This window comes from Castor canadensis, chromosome 5 (assembly GCF_047511655.1).
Source record: "Castor canadensis chromosome 5, mCasCan1.hap1v2, whole genome shotgun sequence".
Lineage (NCBI taxonomy): Eukaryota > Metazoa > Chordata > Mammalia > Rodentia > Castoridae > Castor > Castor canadensis.
Window position 1 is genome coordinate 74,553,807 of NC_133390.1, and position 14,430 is coordinate 74,568,236.

Here is a 14,430-nt window from a genome sequence, read left to right on the forward strand (position 1 = left end):
CATCCCTTCCTGAAACTGGCCAAACCATTATCTAGTTTGACTCCGCTGATCATGGCAGCTAAAGAAGCAATGAAGAGTAACCGTTAACACCATTGCCGTGGCTTCATATTCTTTTTTCCATTTTCTAAAAGAAGTCTTTTAATATATGAAAATTATCACTTTTTTGAGGGGGGGTTTAAACAGATGGTCTGCGTAACATGGAGGAAAGGGAAAAACAAAAACTAGTATTCCCTGAAGACGGCCAAGAGAAAATTACAATAAGAGGATTATGACTTTCAAATGAACCCCTTTTTTAGGGTCCAAAAGGAATTGTGGACTGAATCACTAGCCTTACATCTTTTAGCAGAGTGCCTGTTGGGGCCATTTATTATGCTCGAGGTTTGCATTTTATTTTGCTGACTTTGTTGTCTCCTTTGGGGTATTTTCAATACTTGAATGACAGATTCGAGTGTTTCAGAGTATTTGTTTCATCTAGACTTTTTTCTCTCCTTTATAGCTTTTCTTTTCTTTGTCTTGCTCCTTTTGAGTTGCTTTGAGAAGTTTATCGCAGGCCTAAATTCCATGCAAATATGATAGAAATTGTGTAGCTCTTTATATTGGCAAAGGAGCTTGATATGGTTTAACTTTTTATAGAAGTTAGGACCAGCTATTGTTACATGTTACATTTTGGTTCACAACTAGAACTGAAATAAGAAGAAAAGTGTGATTTTTACCTTCTTAACAAATGTGAAAGTGAGTTTTAGAAATTTCATGGTAGTGAGTTTGACATTTGTTACATGTATAGAAAGACTTAGTATCTATATTTATAACTAAATCATTGAGACAGAAAAAGAATCCCACTGACTGTAAACCCTTACAATTTTGTCGTTTCTTTCAGTCTATTTCCAAATTTGGCCTCAGAAACCAAAGTAGATTGTTATTGTTCCACCTTGAGCTTTTATGACTTTGGTTGGTGCCACTGCCTTCTCCTTCCCTCTTCTTCCCCCTTTGTTTTGGAAATAAGTTTCTGTATATGTTGCGATTTTAGGTTTCAGTTTTGTTTTTGTTTTTTAATTAACCCTCTCTCACCTCACACATACACTTGTCCTCTGGGGCAAATAATATAATAATTGAATTTTCAGAATTTAAAAGTTAACTCTTTTTTTTCTATTTAAAAGAAAAAATATGTGGAGCTAGCAAAAAGAAAGTAGACTTGAACCTTGGTGAGCTCTAAGATAGTTAAAATCATGAAGGAGAAATGTCAATATTATAGAGACATAGCTTATGACCAGTAAACTGTAAAGATTTGTCATAAGTTACTGTGTCCCCAACCCATTACCAATGTTTTACTGTCTGTGAAAATTTAAATAACAGAGTACTCGTTGATGGATTCATGGGTCATTTGATATGTTGTCTTTAGTTTTTATTTTTTCAAATAAGTAGATTATTCGTGTTAAAAAAACTGGAGAAAGGAAGAAAATGAAATGTGCTTATTGATAGTGATATGTTTTTATTTTAAAGATTTAATAAAAGGTCTGTGACCTGTAGCATTAATTATTAGAGTGCCCTCTCTTCTCCCCACCCTGTCTTTATTTCCTCTCCTCTGCTTCTCCTTGTCGCTTTGTTGTTTGCTTTTGGAGGAGGTATTGTCCATTCTGATATGCCTGGAACCACATAAAAGAGGAAGATCTGTGGCTGGTTTTGGCATTTTTTTCCCACCATTTCCACCCAGAGAATTTCACTCCTGTTTGCCATCCTGCAAAAATACAAATCATGAATAAGAATAATTTTACTGTTTTGGGATATATTGGGAAAACTGGCAGTATCTTATTTCCCATTTCCATCATACCTATGTTAAATACAGTTATAAAGAGAAATGGTATTTTTTGTTACTGATAACACAGGAAGGTTTTCAGGAAAATTAACAAAACTTATAGCTCGAGCACTTAATGGCCTCTGTTTTCAATATGATTCTTGATTTCATTTTTCTGTGGTCTATATTTGGCTGCCTACAACTATCACTAAATTACTTTGCAGAAACAAGCTGGTTTATTTCTGGGGGAAAGCTGCAGTGCTTCTTCAGCTCCAGATTTGAACATTCTTTGTAAACAGTTGTCTGGATGGATTGTGATTAAGAAGATGCTACCAAGAAAATAGAAAACCAACTAGATGATAAGACTATGATCTTCATGACCACTCAAGAAGGCACTTCCATCCTATATCATAGAGAACACATTCATGGGATATGTGCCAATGCCCCTGTTTTATGCTGTGACTCAACAAAGGGCTTTTCCATTGATAGAAGCAATTTTGGATTTGTATTTACATCTTTGATGGTTACCTGCATGTCCATTGCTGGCAACGGACTTTGTCATTAAAACCTGACTCCTAGGTTAAGGGAGCTGCACTGTGGTTTATTCCTTACTTACCTGGATAAACTAACCTGTATTAGAAATATACTTTGGTTAATCTGAAATGTGTCCTTTTTAAGCAAAATAATCTTAAAAGCAATACAGAATTGTGATTTATTAGTTAGTTTTAAATTAAAATGTTCTGATCTTGTTGAAAGAACAATTTTATATATATATATATATATATATCAAGATTCATGTTTTGCTAATAATTGTCTTTTTGTATTCACACTTTTTATCTTTTTAAAAATTAGAATTCCCATTTAAATCTAAAAGTTACCTTAGCAGGACTGTTATGTTATTAGGATAATATTACTATAGCACTTATTTATTATATTGCAAACTTTCTGGTGGTCCTAAAGTTGTCTTCTCCTTTTGTTCTTTTGCTACCTTTAGAAACAAAACTGGGAAGCCATGAAAGTATTGAATATTTTATCCCACCTAGGTTGTTAAACAAACAGATCGTGTAGCATGCGACACCATGGCTGGCACATCTCTGTTTTCAGGAGTTGAGTGACTGCACAAAGTATGAATCCTCTTCCTTTCAACAGATAAATACTAAGCTGCCTAAAATTTATCTAGTAGCCATCAATCAGTCTTCCTGTGTCTTTAACAAGCAATTTTAAACTATGAGGATTTCTCTGTAGGTCTCACTTAAATATATGTTTGTATATACTGTATTCTTACCAGAATTGTTTTAGATCTGATCAGACAGTAGCTACAGCAAGAAAAAAAAATAAGTGCTTAAGGAATTTGCATCTAGCTGGTGTGATGGCTCCCACCTGTAATCCTATCTATGCAGGAGGATCTCTGTTTGGGGCCAGGCAGGGCAAAAGTGGACGCCCTATCTGAAAAACTAAAGTGCAAAGTACTGGATGTGGTGTTTTGGGTTTTATAGTACAATTTCATAATAATATAAAAAAGATTGTTGTCTCTACTACTCCCACAAAAGATATTTGAACTGTTAAATCCAGTTTTTCCATAGCAGTGTATACATATGTGTGTATAAGAAAAAAGTACAAATTTTTTTCTCAATACATTTTATTGAACAGATTTTTTTCTTAGTATTTCTCAATATTGGACACTGACAAAGATGCTGTGTTAGAGGTTGTTGGAGTTACAAAGAAAATTAAGCACTGGCCTGGCCTTGAAAGAACTGGAGTCTTCACATTTCTAGAATATTGCCAAGACAAGAGGCAGAAAGAAATGTATGATAATCTGTCAAACAAATTTTTATTCTATAGATACATAAAACCAAAAAATTATATTTAAAATTCAAAATCTTTGGTTGGAATGTGTTGGCTTAATTTTTTTTTCTTCTTTTGGTAGATAGTACGTAAAAGTAGCCTGTCTTTTCTGTTTTGTTTTCAGATTTTATATTGCCTTTAATTTTTAACTTAATCCCATTCAATTCTGTAATTGTTACATTGACTCACTGCTGTACTTGATGACTTCATTCAATTTTCTTTCAGGCCTAGAAATAAACTTCTTTAGTGTCCATTTTTTCCCTTTCTTAAATTTCCCCTTTTTTGACAGAATCGTATGAAAGAATAAATATTTATCTAATAGGTATGCAAAGAACATGCTCATATTTTTAAGGATGAATGTTTTAAGCTTTTTAATGGTGTTATGGCGTCATTCTGAATGTATTACAAAATGCCAAAGTTCTGGATAGAAAGCATAACCCTTTCCTGTTCTAAACCAGATTCAGAATAAACTACTTATAAATCCTCCTGGCTTTCAGATCCAGGGAAGCATTTCTGATCTGAACACTTCCAGTAACTAACAATTGCCTGGCTGAGATAAGAATCTAGCCAGAATTTCTGTGTTAAATACACCAAGAAATCTTTTAAGAGTAGAATACTTTTAAGACATCACTTACTATACAAATTTTAATTTGTAATTTGGATACCCTAATATGGGTAACAGGCAATAGAGTTCACTATCAAAAAGCATAAAGTATGTACAGACAGGTGTTGTGCATGTATGAGTACATGCACAGGTTGAGACATTCTCACTATGTTGCCCAGGCTGGCCTGAAACCCCTGTTCTCAAGGTATGCCCCCCACCTCTACAGGCATTCACCACCATGCCTGCCTGTTTCCTTAATTGCAGTGCCTAGGGTCTGAGAAAAGTTCAAAGATTCCTGGATGGTTGGTTGATACAGAAGCTCTATTTCAAAGGTTTAGTGTGCATTTTACTTTGATGTTTGTGACTGGGGAAGGTGGGGGTAACTAGGGTTTGAACTCCAGATCTCATACTTGCTGGGCAAGCGCTCTACCACTTGAGCCACACCTCCAGCCCTGTGGCTTTTTTTTTTTTTTTAATTAGGAAGAATTGTTTTTATGCTAAGTTATTTAATAGGTTTTATCTTTTGAAGAAGAGGAGGAATAAAACACTGAAGGAAAACATCTTCCACCAACTTATTTTAGGTTTTTAACAAAGTAACATGAATATTAAGAATTCAGGTAATCAGAGGACTGTGATATAACTCAGTGTAGAGTACTTGCCTGGCATTTGGAGAGGCCCTGGGTTTGATCCTCAGCACCAAAAAGAAAAAAGCAGATAAAGGATTTTTTTTTGTAGGATTGGGGTTTGAACTCATTGAGCTCAGGGCTTCACACTTGCAAAGCAGGCACTCTACCACTTGAGCCATACCTCTGGTTATTTTGGAAATGAGGTCTTGCGAACTATTTGCCCAAGCTTGCCTCCAACTGCCGTCCTTTTGATCTCAGCCTCCGAAGTAGCTAGTATTACAGTCTTGAGCCTTAGGTGCTTGGCTGTTTAAGGACTTTTTATGAACAATGCCAATCCCTGGCTTTGAATATCACCATTACTGAAGCATTTACTTTTAACTCTGAGCTGTTTTTAGGATGTATTGATCTAAATTATGTACTTAGGTATTTCTTGGTATTTCCGTTTTTCCCTCAATAATTTTATGTTAAGACATGCAGGCATTTGGGTATTTACTACCCCATGCCCCCTTTCCCCTGTAGTCTTCTAATCAAGAGGTGGCAGTTTTTCATTAGATTAGTAGTTAGTGGTTTTTTATCATTATGTCTCCTTTATTATACAACTCTTTGCTTCTCCTGTTGTTAATTTTCTTGTCTTGGTTCCTTTGAAAGTTTCTATGTTTCTGTCACTAGATTTTCCCAAACTCACCACAAGCTTGAGAAAGCCCTCTAAAACTGTCTTCTGTAGTTATATGTCTCAAGTACTAACAGTTCCTTTTGTCTTTCCTGGAACTGTGTTGGGGCTGCAGTTCATGCTGTTACTCTCCAGACCTTCTGCACCTCTGGTGTCTGAGACTCAACTTTCTGTTTCTCCTGAGTTAGATCCTGTTTCCTGCACGTTACCTTTTCTTGCTTGGTTTATTTCCTCATTTCAGAACAGTACTTCTTCCATGAGCATCCTGAGAATAGGATAGTTGAGAAGTAAAAATTTTAAGTTGCAAATCTGAAAATGCCTCACGTGTAACTGACAATATAGAATTTTAGGTTGGAAATCACCTTGGAGAATTTTTTAAGGCATTCATTGTCTTATAGCCTGTTGTTTCTGATAGCAGATCTTTCTATATGACCCATTTTGCTGCCTCTCCAAAACTTTTGTTCTGAAGTTTTGCCATGAGAAGTGCCTTGGCATGAGTGTGTATATATTTATTGACTTGGGGTAGTCAGCAGGCCCTCCTGGTGACTGACTCATTTTCTTCAGTCCTGGGAAATTGTCTTGTACTCATTTTTCTTTTCCATAGCTTCTCTCGAGTTCTAACAATCTTCTGTTTTTCTTACCTTTCTTGCTTTCCTTCTCTTTGCCTTTTGCTTTTACCTTTTGAACATATTTTGACTTTTTTTTTTTTTTTTTTTTTGGCAGCACTGGGGTTTGAACGCTTGCTAGGCAAGTGCTGTTACCGCTTGAGCCATTCTGCTAGCCTTTTTTGTGTGTGTGATGGTTTTTCCAAGATAGGGTCAGTCTCCTGAACTATTTACCCAGTACTGGCTTTAAACCACGAGCCTCCTGATCTCTGCGTCCTGAGTAGCTAGGATCACAGATGTGAGTCACCAGCGCCCATCATATTTTTAATGTGCAAAGCTCACTCTTTCTGATCTTCCTTTCTATAACTAATTATTTCATAAATTCAGTATATTTCCTGGGGTGGTATTATAATGTATGTGTCCAGGCTTTCTTAACAAAACACCATTGACTATAGAAAATTATTTCTTAACATTCTGGAGGTCAGGAAGTCAATGATCAAGATTGGCAAGGTAGATTTCATCCTGAGGTTTCCTCTTGGCTTGTAGATGGTCACCTTTTGACTGTGCTTACATAACCTCTTTGAACACAGGGAGGTAGAGAGCAAGCTCTTGGTGCCTCACCCTAAAGACCTTATTTAACTCCAGTTACTTCCAAAATTCTCATCTCCAAATGTCCTCACTCTGGGGTCAGGACTTTAACATAAAAATCTTGAGAAGACACAAATATTCAAAGGTCTTTTTTCCTAAAGACCTGTGCTCTTTTGTACTGGAGATTGAACTCTAGGCCTCAAGCGTGCTAGGTAAGCACTTCACCACTGAGATATGTCCCCTGCCCTTTTATTTTTGAGATGGAGCCTTACTAAATTACCCAGACTGGCCTCAAGCTTGTCCTCTTGCCTCAACCTCCATGAGCTTATAGATGTATACCCCCACACCTTTTTTTTTTTCCCCACACGAAGACCACAAATGTTTGGGTGAATAGCTGCAGACTGAGCTATTTCTGTTAAAATGCCAGTACAGCACTGTGTTGGGCACTGCACTAAACAAATGCTCATTTAGATTTTGATTTTTTTCAGTTAGCTAGGCTCTTAGTGCCATTTACCAATCATTGATTGTGCTCCTGGGTCTTTTTTCCTCTCTGGTCCCAGTTAAATTTTTGAAAAGTTACTGCTGCTAACAACATGAAAAGGGACATCTTGATCAAATGATCTCTGCCCCCTTCCTCTTCTAGGGGGAAAAAAGTTGAAACCCAGTTTGTGATTCTGCATTAAGGGCTACCTTGGTGGGACAGGCAGGAAAGGCTAACAAATGAGGAAGGAGGCCTCTGAGAGCTACTGTGGCCAAGGGACAGCTTGAGGCATAAGTAGGCATGAATTTAACCTGGTGTTCTGGGAAGCTGTAGATTTCACATCCACAGAAAGAATGGTGTTAAGTGTATGCCTCATAGCAGACTTTCAACAAAGGCTGGTTTACTTGCCCTTGAAGTTTGTGGCTTATACCTGCAGTCACACTTAAAAGCATTGCAAAGGGCCACTTTTTTTCCTGTTTCAGGAAAGAAGTAACACATTCTCTTTTTATTTTTATTTTTTATTTTATTGCTTTTTATTTTTTCTATTTTGCTAGTTTAAAAAAGATTTCTAACAGGGTACAGTTTTGCACATTGATCTCTGGACTTTGATATAAATGAGAAAAAGCCATGAAAGAGCTCTAAGGGACAGAAATGTTAGCCACCCTCAAGGGCAGACTGGCAATAGCTCCAATTCTAATCTACCTCCCAAGAGATTCAGCCTGTTAAACCACTGAATTTCCAGATGATTCTTTTTAAAAAGGTGACTCGGCTAATATGGTCACTGGTAGGGGTTTTCAAGAGTCCACAACACTAGTTCTTGTTATTTGGCTTCCTTGTGAAATAAAGGACTTTTATTCCTATCTCTTGAGTGCTGTGACTTGGGCTGAGAATATAGCTCAGTGGTAAAGTGCTTGCCTGGCACTCCACAAAGCCCTGGGTTCAACCCCTAGCACCACAAATCAATTGGATGGATGGATTGGATGCATGGATGCTATGGCCATCTGTTTGGGGCTGAATCCAGAACATAGCAGTCAGGCAGTCTTTACCATTTCACAAGAGCAATGAGCTCTTGGTGAAGTTAGCAAGAGTAAGGGGCCCTGGTTAGGATAAAAAAAAAAGCAAGTTTGTAGAGCTGGAGGTGTGGCTCAAGCAGTAAAGTACCTGAGCTGAAACCCCAGTCCCTGCTTCGCACCCCCCCCTTCCCGCCATCCCCTGCCAAAAAGCAAGTTCTTAAAATCTTTACCACTAAGTGTATATTACTTGAGTAACAGATTTGTTGGATAGACTTGTGTGGTCATGTTAAATGTGTTTTCATTCCCTGAGCACAGACAGTAATGTGGGTACCCTAAGGTGGGAAAGAAGGCTACCCTAGCCTGAAAACCTAGCTTGCTGACACACGCCTGTAATCCCCAGCTCTGGGGAGGTTGAGGTGGTAAGATTGTGAGTTCCAGGCTACTTGGGCTACACAGGGAGACCCTGTTTGAAAAACAGAAACAGCTGTATATTCTGGGTCAGAAATTAAGATCGATGAATATATCTTTATAAGAGATTTTATAATCCTAGGTGTAGGCGTTGTATTATCCATCTCAGTTTTGGGTTAGGGAGGAAGATTTAAAATGTATTTGTAGAAAATTTTGTTTAGTAAATAATGACAGCATTTATATAAACTTGTAACTCAAAAGATTGATTGTTTTTAAAGAAACAACACTCACGAAGACAATTTCCAGCCAGCACCAGTGACTCACGCCTGTAATCCTAGCTACTTGAGAAGGATCACTATTGGAGGGCATCCCAGGCAAATAGTTCATGAGACCCCGTTCCAAAATAAGAGTGAAATGGTCTGGAGGTGTGGTTCAAGCTGTAGAGTGCCTGCTTGCAAACATGAAGCCCTGAGTTCAAACCCCAGTACTGCCAACGAAAGATAGAATTTTTAATGTACAGATTGATTATCCATTATCCATTATTTGAGATTTTGAAATATTTGCATGTTCAAAATGAGGTATCTCAGGGATGAGATCCAAGTCAAAACACAAAGTTTGTCTCACAAATAGCATTAAGGTAATTTAGTGTGTCTGCATTTAATGGCAACATGTCACATGACAGCAAGTGTGAAATTTTCCTCTTAGGCTTCATTGCTCAAGAAAGCTTTGGATTTGGGGTTAGGGTTGCTCAACCTATGTTTGGTTATTTTTTGTTGTTTTGCGGTATTGGAGTTTGAAATCAGGGCTCCACACTTGCTAGGCAGATACTCTACCAGTTGAGCCACCCTGCCAGCCCATAACCTGTATTTGTTAAAAGCTGCGTGTCACATTGTCTTATGTCCAGCCATCCTAGTTTGTGCTCTGGAGGGGGTGAAACATTTCCTAGTTTTGCTGTTTTTTAAAAACCAAAACAGAGTATAAGAGTGTCATGCATTTCTGTCTCATTCTTAGCTCTAGCTATATACAGCATCATGAGCACATTGCCAAAAAATGTCTTTCTCTGTTCCTAATGAATTACTTCACTTTGTCTTTTCCTGTTTAAAAACAAAGTGCGTCATTTTAACAAAGTGTGTCATTTTCAAAAGCTGTTTGATCTGGGCTATAAAGTTATGAATGCCTAACGGTAAATCTGGCTCTGGTTGCTTTAATATAGTACCATTAAAATCTTTGAGGAGTTTTGGAGTTGGCACTAGAAGACATCTTAATCAAATGCAATTGCTTACGGTTCAGGATACTTTTAAGATTTGCTGCTAGTAACCTTGCTGAAGAGCTTTGTTTTTCATTAAACTATAAACCTTAACCATTTGAGTTCTTACTACAGGTATGTATTGTCACTGTTTTGTGCACACTTTTCGTGGTGATAGGAGGTGTTAAATGAGGATTTCTTGACTTTCTTTTTTGGGGGGTGATACTGGGGTTTGAACTTGCTAGGCAGCCCTTTTTTTGTGGGGGTTATTTTCATTATAAGGTCTCTCAAACTGTTTACCCAGCCTGACTTTGAACTTTTATCCTCCTGATCTCTACCACCCAAGTAGCTAGGATTATAGGTGTGAGCCACCAGCGCCCGGCCAACCGTTTCTTTTGTTCATCTATAGATCTGTTGGGGTATGTCCAAGACTGTGGTGTCATTGAAAAATAATTTTATTCCATGGACTATTGAATATATCAGTCAAGGGCTGGATGTGTAGCTCAGTAGTAGATCCCTGGGTTCCAGCCTCAGCACTGAAAAAAATATTCTGGGCAGAGGGTGTCCCTCAGTGGTAGATCTCTTGCCTGGCATGCACAAGGCCCCGTATATCAGGCAGCCACTTACCTGAAATTTGCATTGTCAGCAAGGCAAATACTGTTCCACTTCCTCTTACCTACTCATATTTCCACATGTGCCTGCTCTGTCCTATTAGTGTTCATTTTTTAATGACAAAGCACAGCTGATCAAGTTACTATTATGAGTCTAAGTATTAGTTGGGTGCTGGTGGCTCACGCCTGTAATCTTAGCTACTTAGGAGGCAGAGATCTGGAGGATTGCAGTTTGAAGCCAGCTTTAGGCAAATAGTTCATGAGATCCTATCTCAAAAAAAACCCAACATAAGAAAAAGGCTGGTGGCACAAGAGGTAAAAGTGCCTATTGAGCATGAGGCCTTGAAATTTTTAAACCCCAGTGCTACCAAAAAGCTGAGTCTGACTATTTTGAGTACTGAGGTTTGAACTCAGGGCCTCATGCTTGCTAGGCAAGAACTCTACCACTTGATCCACTGCAACAGCCATTTTTTGCATTGTGTTTTTTTCAAAATAGTGTCTCATGAACTATTTGTGATCCTCCTGATCTCTGCCTCCTGGGTGGCTAGGATTATAGGTGTGAACCCCTGACACCCAGCAAAGACACAGAGTTTATTAAAAGTTTCATTTTTGGTTGGTGGAGTGGCTGAAGTGGTAGAGTGTCTGTCTAGCAAGTATGAGGCCTTGAGTTCAAGACCCAGTGCCATCAAACAAATAAAGTGAAATAATAAAATACGCTAGCATAAAAAAAAAGGCTATCTTTAAAAAAGTTTAATTTTTCTTAGTTTCATCCTGTACTCATATTGGAACTTGGGAGTTCTAAATAAAACTGAGGTATGTAATTTAAACATTTGCTGCCAGTAGGAGACCCAGTGGTACTCTTAGTTAATAGCCATTATTCTAATAGGATATGTATTAAAAATGTAACTGTGAGGGGCAAGTGTTACTGTGAGTTGGTGGGGTTTTGTTACTTTGCTGTATTTGTTTTGGATGACAAGTGCCAACATCACAGAAAGGATTTTTAAGAGGTAGATGAGTTCATTTTATTTATTCGTTATGGTACTAAAGATTGAACCCAGAACAACCTCACATACTTGCTAGGTAAGCCATCTACCACTTTATCTATGCCCCCAGCCCTAATTTCACATGTTTAGAATAGTGCCTACCACATAGCACTGTATAAATGCTTTCTATTGCCAGGCACCAGTGGCTCACATCTGTAATCCTAGCTACTCAGGAGATAGATCAGGAGGATCGAGGTTTGAAGCCAGCCCAGGCAAATAGTTCGAGAGACCCTACTGCAAAAAAATTCATCACAAAAAAAGGGCTGGCCAAGTGGCTCAAGACGGCAAACCGTCTGCCTAGCAAGCGTGAGGCTGTGAATTCAAATCCCAGTTCTACTAAAAAAAAAAAAAGTTTGACTACAGGTAACAGGTATACAAAAGTGCCTTAAAATTATAGGACTTTTCTAGAGATGTAGTAGATGAGTGGTAGAGTACGTGGGTAGCATGTGTGAGGTCCTGGAGTTTGATCCCCAGCAACAAATACACACAAAATAGGACTTTGAACTCACATATAAAGAAATCCAGTGGTCATCTAGGATTGTCATAGAGCTCAGCAATGCTACCAGGAGCTTGGGTTCTATCCACGTTTTTACTCCACCATTCTTAGCATGTAGACCTACATCCTTTTGTCTGTTGCCACTCCTCCAGCCTTATGTCCAAGTGTCAGTCAGGAGATAGGATGGGCAAGAGGCAAAGAGAAAAGCAGGAAGAAAAAGCAAGCTTCCACAGAAGCGCTCAACTTTTGCCCAGTGTCCAGACTATTTAGTACCTCCTAGCCTCAAGAGATTCTGGGGAAGTGTTTATTTTTGGTGGGACTGGGGTTTGAATTCAGGGCTTCAAGCTTGCAAAGCAGGCACTCTACCACTTGAGCCACACCTCTTGTCCATTTTGCTGCAGTTATTCTGGGATGGGGACTCAAGAACTATTTGCCCAAGGCTATCCTTGAACCTTGATCTTCCTGATAAGATCCTCCTAAATTTAGAAGCGTGAGACACCAGTGCCCAGCTTTGCATTTATTTTTTTGAAAGTGTTTTTCCCCCTTTATTATTGTGATGGATGGAGGTACATTGTGGTGTTTACACGGGTTATTACAATGTATTAAATATATCACACATGAATTTACCTTCTCAACTATTGTCCACCCCCCTCCCCCCATTCCTGGAGTAGTTTCAACAGGTATCATTTTTGCATTTACATATATGTGTACCTGCTTTATTGCACCATATCCACCCTCCTACCCCCTTTCCCCAGCACCTCCCCCGCTTCCCATTAGTGCCAGCCCCCCCCACAACAGGACTTGTTTCTTAAAACTAGGCACAGTGCTTCCCTAGACAAATCAGACTTGTTAGCAAAGAAAGGAAATAAAGCTTGAGTGTAGTGACTCATGCGTATAATTCCAGTCCTTGGGAGGCACAGATAGGAGGATGATTCAAGGCCAAATGGGGCAAAAAAGTTAAGACCAAAAAGAAAAAACTTAAGACCCTGTCTTAAAGAATAAGCCAGGGGCTGGAGGCATGACAAGTAGTAGAGCATCTGTGTAGCAAGCACAAGACACTGTGTACCACAAAAAAAAAAAAAAAAAAGCCAGGCATGATTGATAAGGATTAGTATGGTCACTTTGACATGAAAAGAACCCTAGAGACTAAATAACTTGCTCAGCATTTCTCAGCCAACATTCTAGGCTTTCTAGTACCCTTCAGCAGTACCCTCCGAGTTCACTGGAAATGTCAAACTCTCCAGGCCACGTCTCAGCTGTATAGCTGATTTTGAAGGAATGTAATTATTCTTATAGCCTCTGAAGCCGTAAGTGCAATTTGAATATAGTTGCAGTGTTGCACATTTAGTAATCCATTAGCGGTTGAATGACTGGTAGATTTAACTGAACTAAATAGGGGCAACCACCCAGAGCAGGGTGAGGTAACCATGAGCAAATGGTACTTCATTGATCTTCCTGGCTCCTGAGTTTCCTGTAGGGGGCGCTGCTGCCATTGACATTTTTATCAAAGGTGAAAAAAACAGTTGTCATTGTCATGCTGTAGTCAAGAATTTAAATGTAACCATCAGGGGCTGGGGACATGCTCACCTGGTAGAGCACTTGCTTAGCATGTGTAAGGCCATGGGTTCAATCCCCAGTACTGCAAAAAATAAGTGTAACCATTGGACCAGCAAGCTGGGCTCCTTTTTTTTTTTTTTTTCCTTTTTTGTTTTTTAAGATGGGTAGCCCAAGCTGGCCTCACTCTTAATCCTCCTGCATCAAACTTCCAGTCCTGGGGTTATAAACATGCATCACCACACCTTTAAATCACTCCTTTGCAACCAGAATATATAGGGAACTTAAAACACTAAATTCTCCCAAAATTAATGAACCAATAAAGTAATGGGCAAGTGAACTAAACAGAACTTTCTCAAAAGAAGAAATTCAGATGGCCAAAAAACACATGAAAAAATGCTCACCATCTCTAGCAATAAAGGAAATGCAAATTAAAACCACACTAAGATTCCACCTCACCCCTGTTAGAATAACCATCATCAGCAACACCACCAACAACAGGTGTTGGCGAGGATTTGGGGAAAAAGGAACCCTCTTACACTGCTGGTGGGAATGTAAACTAGTACAACCACTGGAAAAAAATTTGGAGGCTACTTAAAAAGCTAAACATTGATCTACCATTTGATCCAGCAATACCACTCTTGGGGATATACCCAAAAGACTGTGACAGGTTACTCCAGAGGCACCTGCACACCCATGTTTATTGCGGCACTATTCACAATAGCCAAGTTATGGAAACAGCCAAGATGCCCCATTACTGATGAGTGGATCAAGAAAATGTGGTATCTATACACAATGGAATTTTATGCAGCCATGAAGAAGAACAAAATGTTATCATTCGCTGGTAA

The 14,430-nt window shown here is 38.7% G+C and overlaps 1 protein-coding gene and 1 long non-coding RNA gene across 4 annotated transcripts in view; one reads left to right on the forward strand and one right to left on the reverse strand.

The window, feature by feature from the left end:
* Window positions 1-3,960, forward strand: part of Pak2 (p21 (RAC1) activated kinase 2) — a 70,086-nt gene extending 66,126 nt beyond the window's left edge. For all 3 annotated transcript variants that reach the window (XM_074073424.1, XM_074073425.1, XM_074073426.1), the window contains exon 15: window positions 1-3,960. In XM_074073424.1, coding sequence (XP_073929525.1) covers window positions 1-87 — 87 coding nt within the window. In that variant the 3' untranslated portion in view covers window positions 88-3,960.
* The window catches only part of LOC141423261 (uncharacterized), a 26,790-nt gene continuing 13,958 nt past the window's right edge, over window positions 1,599-14,430 (reverse strand). Inside the window, exon 3 of the long non-coding RNA XR_012447981.1 lies at window positions 1,599-1,735. This is a non-coding gene — a long non-coding RNA (uncharacterized lncRNA). The remainder of the gene's footprint in view (window positions 1,736-14,430) is intronic.